Source organism: Girardinichthys multiradiatus, chromosome 5 (genome assembly GCF_021462225.1).
Source record: "Girardinichthys multiradiatus isolate DD_20200921_A chromosome 5, DD_fGirMul_XY1, whole genome shotgun sequence".
Lineage (NCBI taxonomy): Eukaryota > Metazoa > Chordata > Actinopteri > Cyprinodontiformes > Goodeidae > Girardinichthys > Girardinichthys multiradiatus.
In genome coordinates this window covers 30,136,921-30,150,855 of record NC_061798.1, presented here as the reverse complement: position 1 = coordinate 30,150,855, position 13,935 = coordinate 30,136,921, and the positions used below count along the sequence as shown (strand labels likewise).

General features: G+C 43.5%; 1 protein-coding gene across 1 annotated transcript; it reads right to left on the bottom strand.

Annotated features, from left to right (window-relative positions):
* Window positions 1–743: 743 nt before the first annotated feature.
* On the bottom strand, window positions 744–13,378 carry LOC124868537 (transportin-2). Its single transcript, XM_047365933.1, has 24 exons — window positions 13,183–13,378; window positions 12,478–12,577; window positions 11,501–11,576; window positions 11,207–11,356; window positions 10,856–10,962; window positions 10,638–10,771; window positions 10,455–10,536; window positions 7,780–7,902; window positions 7,565–7,683; window positions 7,422–7,482; window positions 7,133–7,304; window positions 6,710–6,862; window positions 6,394–6,619; window positions 6,145–6,316; window positions 5,874–6,068; window positions 5,630–5,788; window positions 3,403–3,490; window positions 2,934–3,032; window positions 2,749–2,844; window positions 2,560–2,635; window positions 2,374–2,473; window positions 2,201–2,275; window positions 965–1,094; window positions 744–877 (listed from the first exon to the last, which is right to left on the bottom strand). The coding sequence occupies exons 2-23, from the start codon at window positions 12,574–12,576 to the stop codon at window positions 987–989; spliced, it is 2,670 nt and encodes an 889-aa protein (XP_047221889.1). The 5' UTR covers window position 12,577; window positions 13,183–13,378; the 3' UTR covers window positions 744–877; window positions 965–986.
* Between the last annotated feature and the right edge of the window lie 557 nt (window positions 13,379–13,935).

Here is a 13,935-nt window from a genome sequence, read left to right as displayed (position 1 = left end):
CTTTGTATGACTTCCTCCCACTCTTGGTAGAAAACAGATGTGTTAGCCCTAATCCCCCCTTTCCAGAGGAATGGTTTTACTGCGGAAAAAAGGCTTCCCGCTCTCTCTCTCTTTCTCTCATTCGATCGATCAGGTAGAAATAAAATGTAGACAGCAATATGTGATAGATGATAGCTCTGTAAAGCAGCACTCTGGTAAGAATGAAAGGTAGGAAACACACGAGGATAGTGAGACCATCTTACAGATAAGCAGAATCGGGTGAGCACAGATGGAGTATCTGATATTGAATCCTATTCCCCCAGAAAATGAAGTTATTAGAGAGTTTTTACCTGTCTGTCCCTAACTACGTGTAGTAGGTCTGTAAAAGTCGAAACCACAGTGCCACCCACAGTCTGTCCCATGTACTGCATGTACAACTTTATGTGTGAGTCTGGTTTGTCAGTTGAGCTACCAGCTACTCGTTTAAGTTGAAAAATCCCAACATAATCCTAAATGACCCAGTCGTTCCGGCCAAGAAACAACCTTTCTCTCGCTGGTTTTCCCTGCCTTGTTAGTGAATCCCCTCCCTGTCTTTCCCTGAACTTTTCTGTGCTGCTCTCTTTCCCAGCTGGCCGCCTGCTCTCCGTCCTCCTCCTCTATCTGTCCCTACCAGTTAGCTTTTTTTTTCTGTGTCGGGTCCCTGCCTAGTTAATCTAGAGGTGTCCCCCCTGTCCCTCCCTCCCACCCGCCTACCCTCCCTCTATGGACAAACACATAGGGCGTGGGGGCCGTCCATCAGGGGGAGCGGCCAAAAGCGTCCCTCTCCCTCCCCCCAGATCAGGGCCGTGCAATACACAGATGGATGAGTTTCCCATTCACCCTCCTCCTGCTGGCTCACCTGAAAAACAGGGCAGAGCACACACAAGAGTTTAACGGAGCAAGAACACAGTTTTTAATTAAATTAACACACTATGTGGAGGCTTACCTCTTGGGTGGGTGTGGAAAACCTAAACGCCGTAGCAGGCTGCCAGTCTCTCCTTCAGCAGTGGGGGGAACTGCTCTGAAAACTGCTGCCAGTTCTCCTCCCCAACCTGCTCTTTGAAGCCATGCAGGATCTGTGGAGTCAAACCAAAGCACATGGTCAGTATGTGCAAAATAACTGAAGTTTAATTTACCCTTCCTCCTCACTCTGACCCTGATCTGCAGGTGCAGCCTTTGCATGTGACCTAACATCACGAGACCCACTAAAGATTAGTTTCTATATTAATTGTGGGTGCCTCAGTGTTGGGCCTAATTCGGCTTATTTAAAGCTTGATCGGTCTGTTTTTTAAATCTGTTTGCATGATGGTGGTGGCAGCATCATGCGGTGGGAATATTTTTACTGAGCAGTACCAGGGAAACCGGGTTAGAATTGACAGAAAGACGGATCGAGGTAAATGCGGGGCAATCCTGGTAGGGGTTCACCACAGTCCAGCAGGACAACATCCATAAACCTGAAGCCAGAGCAACAGTGGAATAATTTAGATGCGTTAGAATGATCTAGTCAAAGTCCAGGACTAAATCCAATTGATCTGTGGCAAAGCTAAAAAACTGATGTGCATAGATGCTCTCCATCCAATCTGACAGAGCTGTCGTGCAAAGAATCATGGGTAAAATTTAAGTTTCCAGATGAGCAAAGCTGGTAGAGACGTACCACAAAAGATCTGCAGCTGTAACTGCAGTGAAGGGAGGTTCGGCAAATAACTGCCTCTGTCGTGGTGTTTGTTTTTATCATTTTCCATCACTTCATAATTAGGTACTAATTTATTACATGAAATCCAAACTGAAAACATTGGAATTTAAGGCACTGTGGTGACAAAAGAAAAATATCTGATGACCACCTGATAACCACATTTCTCTTAGATCCAACATACATGTGCAAAAAGTTGATCATGAAAGAGTCAATAAATGAACAGAAGTGAAAATTTTGGATAAGGACAGGGTCCAAAAAATCTGGACATATTTTAGAGATTTTAGGGCCTTTAATCGGGAATATTAAATGCAAACATTTTTAAGACCCAATCAAAATCTTAAAAACTAACTGATGTCAGTTGATTCATTATTATTACTCTGAAAAAAATGGTACAGCGGAGACATGTATTATGTAGAGCTTATGTTGATATTATCTGCAGAGGTTTGTGTTTCCAGGTTTATCCCAGAACTATCTAAAGTAGACCCTTACCTTGTAGAACATGTCTCTCAGATCATCCTTAGGGTTCACCCAGGAGGCCACAGCATCACAGAAGAAGATGAAATCCTGAACAAAGATCAGAAAAAAGGTGCAGAAAGGGTATTATCACAGGAAGTAGAGTCACAGCGGAACAACGTGCACAGCTGCAGTGCACGACGCCTCACCTGCACAACGCCTCCGGGGTTCACGCCGATCATTATGCAAATCCCACGGAAGGCGGAGTCTTTCTCCTCGTTGTCTCGGATGTTGCGCAGAGACGTACACCTGGAGTGTGTCGGCAAGAAGGTAATTAGCACCTGTGAGATGTATTAGAGCAAATCTATGATGTAAAAAACAAATAAATGTCCCACCAGGGTCGGATAAACTGCGGCAGCATGGGAGCGACCTCCTGAGGGCAAACGTAACCCAGTCTGCCGATGGTGATGGCTACAACATGAGCACACATAGTATTAAGCAACGCTGTAACAAGGGTGTAAACCGTCTACAGGATATGAGGAGTACAGAACACAGCTGTGCAAATGGAACAAATGTCTATGCACCTGTGTTTTCCAGCAGAGTTTTGGGTGTGTTGGGTCGGTTAATGATCTCAACTAGCTGGTTTAGAACCATAGCTATGTACGGCTGCATCTCCACTCCTGATGGAGGAAGAAAGAACAGGCTGAGACACACGACATCTTGATTTCAAATCGGAGCATTACTAGAATGTGGAGCTGGTGGCACTGACCCATCTGCATGCAGATCTCCCCTATGGCCCAGGTAGCGTTGTTGCACACAGAGATGAACTCTGGGTTCAGATTTGTTCCAAGGATCGGCATAAATTCAGCTAAAGCACAAAAACAAAAAAACACAACACAACCTAAAATAAGAACAATACATCTGCACAGCTTGCCCATCATGAGACCCCACACGCTGAAATGCATCTGAATCACAATCCAAGACTAATCTAATCCGCTGGATATTTGTCTGGACTGCCTCATTTTGTACCCTTAAAATATCCACTCAGATTTGTAAATATGTCTTCAAGTTTTCTACTCTTGTTACTTGATCCCTGGGTTCTTTCTGTTAACTTTATTGTTCTCAGTGCTCAGGTTCTTCGAAGATCCAAACAAGTCTCATCGCTGTGGTAGCTCCTTCTTACCTGTCTTTAATATGTTGAGTTTTATTGGCTGGGAGGAAGAGAAAAGAATAATTACCAATGCATGGTTTAACATGAGGGAAGCAAGCCTTGGTCAAGTCGCCCAGCAGAGCAAATGAACTCTGCCTCACCTCAGGCATCGTATCCTGAGACAAAAAGACACAAACAAACAGAGACGGATATAAATGAAATAAGTTGCCCACAAGAAACGGATAAAATGGCAAATCTACCTGAAACTGCTCTGAGCTGACACACGAGGAACAGGTTTCCTACACATTTTCACATCATCCAATCATCCGGATGGACAAACAGATGTGGATAAGATGAGTGGATGCACCGACGGATGAAATAAGATTCTGGGAACAATTTGTTTCCAAAACTCCTTTTATATACTTACCCAAACATGAAACAGTCTGGTGCATATGTTTCCAAATTGTTTAGGAACCCTGGAGTAAACAAGCTTCGGGGACCAAAGCACCCAGGAGAACCGTATATCACAAATGTATTCACACCTTTACTAGAAGTCATCCAACTAGAAAATATCAGGGCTGCACAATATTGGCAAAACACGTTACTGCGATGTTATCACAATAACCCATCGTTTCTGTATCTTATTTCTTTTTCTTCAACACAATGTCCCCACCACTCTTTAGCACCTTCACCACTAAAGACATACATCAAGCATGCTCATCAAGGACAGTGATAGTCTGTCCAACAGCCCACATGTATCATTTGCATGAGGAATTTGCATGCGTGGCACTTTAAATATATTTTCCTTCCAAATATTGCTTCCAAGCAATCCTTTGCGATTGCAGTTTTGCACGCATTGATATTGCAATCATGACAGCGATTCAATATATTACACAGCTCCAGTGATGGAGTCTACCTATAAACCTAGATGTTCTGTGAAGGCCTCATAGTTTGTTAGAGAACAGTGAAGAACAAACAGCTTCATAAAGACCAAGAGATCACAGCAGACAGGTCAGTTTAAAGTAGGGCTGGGTTATAACACAATATTCCAGGAATGGCTCAAAAAGCACAGTTTAATCCGTCTTCCAAAAACAGACTATGGCGCAACTGCTAACTAGGGATGGGCGATATGGACCTGATGGTATTTACTGTGATCACGGTTACAGTGATGATAAAAAAGTGTTTACAACTACTTTCAAGTCATTTTTAGGCAACTGTATGACTGACTGCATGTCACTGCATTCAAAGCCCCACAAACAAATACTGCTTTAAAGAAAAAACACATACTCATTTTTCTAATAGGCTTCCTTAAGTATTAAATGTAACAATCACATCGACACTGTCAGGATTTGGTTTTCAGAAATCATTATTTGGAATTTAGCGTTATATTTAATGTAAAACTCTTATCTTGATATGAAACGTTTCACGATAAACGATATGATGAATGTCCATCCCTACTGCTAACCTGCCAAGACATGGATGTCCACCTAAACTGCCAGGCTGTGCATGGAGAGCATTAATCATAGAAGCAGCCAAGAGGCTCATGGTAGCTCCACAGCTCAGCTGGGAGAATCTGTCTCACAACAAGTCTAAATCTGGCCTTTATATAAGAGCGGCAAGAAGAAAACCATTGCTGACATGCAATACAAGGCGCTATGTGTGTCAGGAAACCAACACTGCACATGACCCTGAACACATCCTCATGGTGAAACATGGTGGTAGCACCATTATGCTGTGGAGATGATTTTCCTAAGCAGGGAAAGAGAAGCTGGTCGGAGTTGATGGGAAGGTGAAAGAATCTGTGGCAAGTCCTAAATTATGTTGAATTTCTCTGTAAATTCTTTTTTACAGAGAATTTGACTTTTTTGTGGCACTAGTGGCCCCCATCTTTTCATCATTTTTGGAAAGTAAGCAGACAGAAGGCAGGATGGAGAGAGGAGGAAGACATGCAGCACAGGTCTCCAGGCTCGGGTCTCGAACCTGGGACCGCCGCATCGAGGACTGAACCACATGGGTCTCTCGCTCCACGGCTACGCCACACGCCTCTCTTCAATTTGAGCGAGCTTGAGCTAACGGGCTCAGATTTTGGACTCTAGATGTGTAAAACTGGTAGAGAGCCCAGAAAGATACCCCAAAAGATCTTCTACTTCAGAAGCAGCACTACTTTATTTTAGTCTTTTTTAATAATTCCTTCATATGCTTGTAGGTAATCTGGAGGCGGTGCATTTTAGAGACCTCCAGCTGTGCCCACAGACTTGACAACAGGATGTGAAGGTGGTGATGAAATACAGCAGACATAACTGAGCTCCACTCACCTGCATGCACTGGAAAAGCAGGGTCATGATGTTACTGCGGGCTACCAACGTGTCCACGTGGCCCCCAAGCCCCTCAGCCAGGCCGCTCAATAGGTCCAGGGCCACAATCATGAAGTCCTTGTCTGGTGCTTCATACTGGTCTGGCTGCTGACTGTACATCTGAGAAACACAGGCACAGTCATCGTCATTTCATACAACTGTAGAAAATGTGTGTGTGAAGGAAATATACTCTGATGTGGCTCACCATTGCCTGAGCCAGCGTCTTCTGGACGAGGGTTACGCAGCGCTGATACACAGGCTCGCAGTACGGTAGGAAGCCGCTCTGCAGAGCCGTGGCAACAGACGACAGACACTCGAGCAGAGGAAAGAGGTCTTTGTCTTCATCCTTCAACTCATTCCATTTCGCTATCAGAGGGGGCATCAGCTTTTGGATGTACTCCTAGAAACCCAGAACATTACGTTTAGTCCCAGGCTGTGTGAATGTGTGCAAGTGTGTATGGGACTGCTGGGCTCACAGGCTGGTTGAGGTGGTGTCCCACAGAATCAGCCAACGTTCCTATGGCGTCATAGAGAATCAACAAATTCTTGTGCTGATATTTCCCGAAAGCAAAAACCAGCGTGTCCAGGATGAAGCTCAGATAAGGCACCAGCTCTGTACATGCCTCCTCCTCAAGGGTGGCAAAAGCACTGTGGGCAACAGGACACAGGTGAGGATATCTTTGCAGCAAGTGAGAAGGAGCACAGAGAAAAGCTAAGAAATGCACCTGCATGCCGCCTCCTGCACCCTCTTGTTTCCATCCAGGATGCGTTTGAGAAGCTCGGTCATGAGGGGCTTGAGGTGAGCATCAGGGGGCTGGCTGACCACCCAGTGGGCGTAGCGACTGAGGGTCCAGCAGGCAATAGAGCGGACCAGAGCCTTCTTGTCACATAAGCACTGGATGAGATGAGGAATGAGCTCAGGCAGGTACGGCACCATTCCCTGCATGCAGCCTGAAAGGAGGAGAAAAATTTTCAACATCATTTTTCCAGTTTTAATCATAAAAATAATGTTTTAATTTAATTTTTGTGTTTTTGTCTAACCCTCAGCAATGGCCCCCAGCACCAAGATGCCGGACTCCTTGATGACCCAGTCGGGGTGGAACAGCAGTCCTTTAAGGAGAGGCAGGAGATGGGGAAGCAGCTCCTCACGGAAGACGTTGGCAAGAACGTCTAGAGCCGCGGCCGAGCACTTTCCTGGGAGAGGAAGAGGGAGGCTCAAAGTAAACATCTCATCGTAAGATCACTTGGATCAACTACTACAAACAAAGACACTCATCATATCTAAGAGAATACGACTGAAGTAAAACTATCTAATGTTAATATAGTGCTAGTTCTGAAATCAGACTCCTTTCTAAATGTGTCAGTTCACAATGAACTGCAGACTGCAGTGGTCTTTTCTAGTCTGCAGAGGAACCCCGCGTGGTTCCCACTACGACCAGATCTAACTGCATTTCAATAGCTTACGAAGATTCCAGTCGGACAACGTGTCGTCGTCGTCATCGTCGTCCTCATCTATGTCCTCCCCCTCCTCGCCCTCCCCTCCCTCGTGCTGCAGCGTGACGGTGCGGGACTTGTGAAAGCGAGGCTTGATGTCTTGCTCGCTGTCTGGGATGGTCTCGTCCTCTTCAACATCACCCTGGAGGACAACAGAGATGAAGTTTGAAGTAAAATAGACTCTTATAGGTGAAGGTAAAGCAAGAAAGAGAGAGAGGGTTTGTGTGAGGAGCGTTTGATTTAACGAGGAGCTGCTTACTTTTAGAAGAATGATGTCTATCTCAGAGTATTTCATCCCATTCACCAAGATAGGAATCAGTCTTAAAGGAAAAGATTAAGATAAGTCAGGTGAGATCATCTTTTCATCATCTCAGTCCATCTTGTCAGCATGTATTCACTTACTGAACCAAGTGGCCAGACAGGGCCTCTTTACAGATGGGCTGCTCAGCCAGAGTGAGCCAGAACTCACAGGCTTCCAGAGCCACGTTCTCATCCGGGTCCTGTGTCCGCTGCAGCATGTACTGCAGACAAAAATCATAACAGCGGATCGTGAGGAAGAGGAGGGGGAACAGTAGCTACGATAGTGGTGATGATGTAAGATCCAACGGTTGCCCCACCTGGATGATGCTGTGCATGTGTGGGATGAGGCGGTCGATGCGAACTTCCAGCAGCATGACCAGAGCCCTGCAAACGTTCTTCCTCACTTCACTGTCTTCGTCACCAGCCAGGGCAAACAGACTCTGCAAGAGGAGAGGAAAAGAACGTTAAAGAGAAGGAGCAGCAGAAAAACAAGCGAAGGAGGTAAAGGTTTCTCTAGGGATAATATGCAACTTAATTTGCTGCATTCTGCCACATCTGTCAAGGTTTTCCCAACTAAAATATTTACTCGCAGCACGTAACCGTTTTATGCAATATCCAGAGTTCCAGCCAATTTTCCATTTTTCCAGACAGAAAATGATGTTGTTTATGACGTTTTTAAATAACATTTTGGATATCGGAGTATAAAATATTTACCTAGTTGGGCTTAATTAAAAAAAGCCATAAAAACAGCACAATCCTGAAGTTGTCTTTTTATTCAGCAGGGTGACAAAAGGCTGTTTCACAGCTTGTTTTGCCTCTGGACCAACTTAGATTTGCTCCTTCTCAAAATCTAGAACACATTAGCCTTGAAAAACCTGGGGATGGATTATCCTACAATAAATACACATTGTTAAAATGCCAATGATTTGTTTGGCATCCAAACTGGACCCTGTTGAAGAACCAAAGGTCCAGTTTAAAACCAAGGAGTAGGATCTAGAGGCCAAGATAAGCTGTGGAAAAAGACCAAGTTCTGATTTACGAATGAGAATCACGTGAGTTTGGTCAGAAACTCCAAGCCAAGCAAGATGAGTTGGACAAAACGTCCCACGTTCTGATGTGCCAAATAAAAATAAAAACATTCAGTGCACATATATTAATAAACGAAAGTCCTCTAGTTTCCCTAAACGTTCCGCAGAAAGTATAAAATTGGTTTTATTTATAAAAGATTGAAACGCTTGCAGCACCAGTGTTATAACGTTGATTTATGATGAGTATTTCAGAGGCAAACAGCACTTCGAGTTTGTTTTGAACAATTTACCTTAAAGGATCATTTGAATAATTCTGTCTTGTGTTTTGCTTCTTCAAAGAGAATTACGGTCAAACGGCTGACGAGGCTTTCCCAACACTGAGGAGTTTCAAATCAAGTCGGAGGAATCAGAAAATGTGTAAGAAGCTTCAAGAAAGGAAGCCATCTTTAGCGGTTTAATCAGGCTGCTAGAACAGGGAATTGGACCACAGCAGATATTAGGAATCTGACATTCTCCCAGCATGGTTGTTCTGTTTATCCTTTTGAAGAGTCTGAGGCCCTGTTTACACGACAACGATCCATTAAAAACGGGATCCGCCCCATATCGGTTAACGCATCTACACGACGTTTTAATTACAATCTCAGTTCACACAGCAAAAGTAGAGAGGTGAAAATGGCATAATTCCCCCGCCATGTCACTGATAAGCAGTACGTTCTCTGAAACTCAACAACATGATGCGCAAACACTTCCTGCTTACAAAACCTGGCAGGAAATGAGCATTTGGTTGGAGAACCGCCATTAGACTCAAAAGACTCAGCAGCACAAGTAATGCTGCGTTCCATTAAGTACGACGGACTAAATGTTACGCTAATAACAAAGAACTGCTAAAAACAGTCAAAGTAAGAGAGTGTTGCTATTATTGATGCAAGTAGCAGCCATCTTGAATGCGGAAGTTGGGTATGGTTGTGTTGCCCCGACTTTTCCTGACTTCTAATTCCGACTTTCGGGGGCGTTGCAGTTGAAATTTCCTACGCGGAGGTCGGAAATTCTGACTTCCGAGTACAAATGGAACACAGCATAGGCACTCTGCAATCCACCATTGTTATTGTTGATATATTTATCTTGTGTGGGTTTTAAACCTGTCGGCAGCTGTTACACGTGCGCATTCATTTCTACTGATTTCAGTCATACTGTGCATAAGCCAAGGTTACAGGGAAAACAAACAAAGACTGATGTTTAACTAGTAGGGTTAACCATACTAAATGCTATTATAAGATGCTAAACAGTTTAAAGTGACAGCTCTCTAGTAACTTTGACTTTGTTTGAAAATAATAGTGAAATCCTAAATAACTTCAGAAGGTTTACCAGACATCTCTCTCTTGCACACATTGTGACGTCACCTCAAGGCTCCTTTATAATAACTGAGGAATGAATGATTCAATCTAACACATACCAGCATGAAATCAGAACTATTTCCTCTAAAACATGAAGTTGGACAAAGCTGGACTTTCCTTTGTATGGATCTTGCAGAAAAAAATGCCAATCTTCTGATATGGTGCACATTAAATTCTTAAGTGGAAGAAAAAAGTTAGTATGCTAATATTTGACTTTTAATGGAAGTTTTTGTTTTATGTAAAGGGATCTTAGTTCCACAACCTTGAAGTCTGTACTGTATTTGTACATTTTCAGTGATGCAACGAGAGACAGCAATTACATGCCGTTATCGTAGCCTTTTTACCACTTTTCCTTTTCTAAGATACTTTCTACAAAAAAGAAATTCATTACATTAGACCAGAGGTGGTCTCCACACAGGAAAAAAAATTAAACGTGGAGGACACTGGCACTCCAACATCAGAAATACCTGCTCCTGCATTAGAGAGAGAACAGAAATGCTCCCTACTTCAATGGCTGAAATGTGTGAGACCTTCGTGAAACCAGCAAGATGAAATGTTTTTATTCCTCACCTCAATAAAAGTATCGATGTTATCCATCAGAGCCTGAGCTCGTCCAATGATGAACTGGTTCACACAAGCAATGGCATGGGACCTGAGGAAAAACCACAGCAAGAGCTTATTTAAATTAGATGTTCATTTCTAAGACTGATTAAAAGAGAGGGGTTGTGACAGAAAAACAACGGACTTGCGAACCTGATCTTGGGGCTGCAGTGTTTAAAGAACTGGAGAAATTTAGGGATCATGATATTGAGAGGTCTGTTTAGAGCGTCACTGTCCAACAGCTCGGATGAATCCTCACAGATCTTCTGCAGGGCCCCGAAAGAGCCCTGACAAAATAGAGAGATAAAAATCAAATGAACAATTATAAATTACTCTTTAGCTGTAGGAAATTCATGGTGTGGAGGCTGTACCTCGCAGGTGTTGTAATCCTCTGAATTGAGCAGATTACAAAGCTGTGGTAAAAGCTCCGGCCACGTCTGCAGCTCTCCTTTAGAGGCTATGGTTGTGATCAAAATCCCTTCACAACAAAGACAAAACATTAATTATACATGCAGTTAAAGTATGGAATACCTATTTTAACAGAACATTACCTTCTACCGTTTCAAACACCTGCAAAACACTGTTTTAAGCACCCACACACCAACTTTTTGTGCAAACGGTCAGCCTCCTACGTGGCAGACTGACTCACAATCACTACAAGGTAAATCTTTTTGTTTTTCTTCTCCCCCTCCCACTATTCCCTCTTTCAGGCACACCCTCACCGATTGTAGCTCTGATAAGCGGCGAAGGGTCTCCAATGTTGTTGAGGCATTCTCGTTTGATGAAGTCAGCCACGGTAGGGGGGAAGTTCTGGTAGTGAGCTTTCACATTGTTCTTCAAGATCAGACCACTGAGAGAGCGAGTGGGTTCGTCTTCAGAGAGAGAGAGAGCATGAAACAGCAGTTTAACATGTGGAAAGCAGGATGGTAGATACACAATAAAATATTACCGTGGCAAAAAAAATCTGTTATATTCACAATCTAATGTGGGCATTTGTTTTTCAAACTCAATCATACCCTCAGACTTGAGGCTTGTGAGGACAAAGATGAGATAGTTGTTGAAGTCAGGAAACTGGTTAAGCTGCTCCAGTTTCTGGGGCATCTGTTAAGGAGTTCAACCATCCCTGCTTGGCACAAACATCAGCACACCTTCATCTAACTTAGACTTCTGTTTGGCATCTTCTATATCTGCTAACTCTTATTTAGTTGGGCAAAAGCTGGGGTCCATCACAGGTCTAATACAGAGAGAAAGGACAAATTCCCATGTACACACACCCACTCACACCTAAGGGTAGTTTACCTAATATGCCTGTTTTTACACTTTGCTGGATTGCAACACATTTTCATGTCCAAATTCTAGACTTTTCCAGACTCCAACTTGAGGAAGTCTCAGTTCTTTTGGCCATTTTTAAAATACAAATATAAAAACTTGCATTTTTAAAAATATACATATTTATACAGGGTTCAGGCTTTAACTATGAAACCTGCAAAAACCACAAACTGTAAGAATAAATGGCTGGACGGATCGAATGATGGATGAACAAACAAATGGATGGACTGATAAACATATTTTTCCATATTCCATTTTCTTTCCACATTAATCCAGACATGGCAAATAGACAAATGAAATTGCATGCTTTTCCAGACTGCATAGGAAACCTGGGCTTTTGGAAGAAGCTCAAGTACTCGCAGATAGGTGTATGAATGAGTGTGTGCTTGGTTGTTTATGTGTTGCCCTGTGATGGCCTGGCGACCTGTCCAGGGTGTAACCCTGCCTCCCGCCCATAGACTGCTGGAGATAGGCACCAGCTCCCCCGCGACCCACGATGGAATAAGCGGTAGAAAATGACTGACTGACTGACCTTGCTGTGAGGCACCATTCCACCATGCATCCCTAATTAGCATTTAAGCACCGTAAATTAATATACAATGGCCTCAGCACACATGAGAAAACGGGGAGTTCTTTAGTTACAAAGACTGAGATGTAAGGATACTTCTTGCACAGCTCTCTGAGTGGCTGTGTCTGGGGACTGGGAATCTTTGAGCAGCTGAAGCACTTGCTGCAGACCTTGTTCGTCTGGCTGCCACTCCATCCTGTAAAGACAACACATTCATGAGCCGTTTCAGAGGCATGCACCCAAGTGCTCTGAGTCACACCTGAACGTACAAAACAAACAAGCACAGAAACGACAGTGGAGTATCCGTTATATAATCTGACTCGATCAGAATTTGGCCTATGAAATCCTAACAAAATAAAGAATGCTGTAGAGACTATTCAGATTCGTGAATAAACCGGTTCGGTGACATGACTGATGAGAATCATTTCCTATTTTCTTAGTAACGGATCCCAAAATAACACAAGTAAGTGATAAGCTATGATGAATAAGCATCGGTACTTTCGAATAAGTTATAAACTACGAGCTGAGGGGTATTTTCTCCATGAGGCCCAGACGGCGCAAATGTCTGACAGCTAGCTAGCAAGCTAGCTTAGCGTCAACACTGGGTTAAATGCGTATTCACTGGCTATAAAGCGTGGATTACACAGACCAGGTCACGCTACTATAAAGCCGAACGTGTAATCAACGCCAGTGACAGAGAGTCTTTGATATGCATAAGAAAACAACCGGACATTAACCCGAAGCTAGAACAAGTAGCATTTTTAGCTAGCATCACTATGAAAGTAGCGCGAAAGATTGTACCTGCTTTCTCTGGTGTGCTGTATCTATATTAATACAGAAAAGCGTGAAGTCACGCTGTAAAAAATAACATTAAACAAAATGTCACAGCTGGCTGTATACAAAGGCTGTAGTCTCTGAAGGTATATGAATTTGCTACGCTAGCTTGTGTATGACAGAGATTGCATGCCTTGCGATCAAGCCGGGTGACCCTGTTTGGTTCTTGCTCGGCTTCCGTAGTGAACACAGAGCTGAGCCAGGTGATGACGCAGGAAGGTAAGTTTTAAAGCAACTACATGTTTGTTATTGTAAAGTTGGTGATCTGTTTTTTTTTATTTAAATGCATCTTTTCGATAGTAAAATATACAGCGCCTTTGATTTCGTGAACATTGTATTTGACCCGTTTTGAGTTCAATTTGTGACCACCAGATGGCGCCAGTTTCTTATTACTGTAGTCAGTTCTATCCTAATTGATTTGTATTTTAACAGGCACATGCAACAGGTGTGAAAAATCAGAAAATAGATACTTTAACAGTTAGAAAATATTTCCGTTAAAATGGTACTCTTATGAAGAGTAAATAATAATAATCACACAACTCCCTTCTGATCACCTCGTACTCGTCGTACTCGTCGTCTTCCGCTTATCCGGGACCGGGTCGCGGGGGCAGCAGACTCAGTAGAAACACCCAGACGTCCCTCTCTCCAGACACCTCCTCCAGCTCCTCCAGGGGGAGCCCAAGGCGTTCCCAGGCCAGCCGAGAGACATAGTCCCTCCAG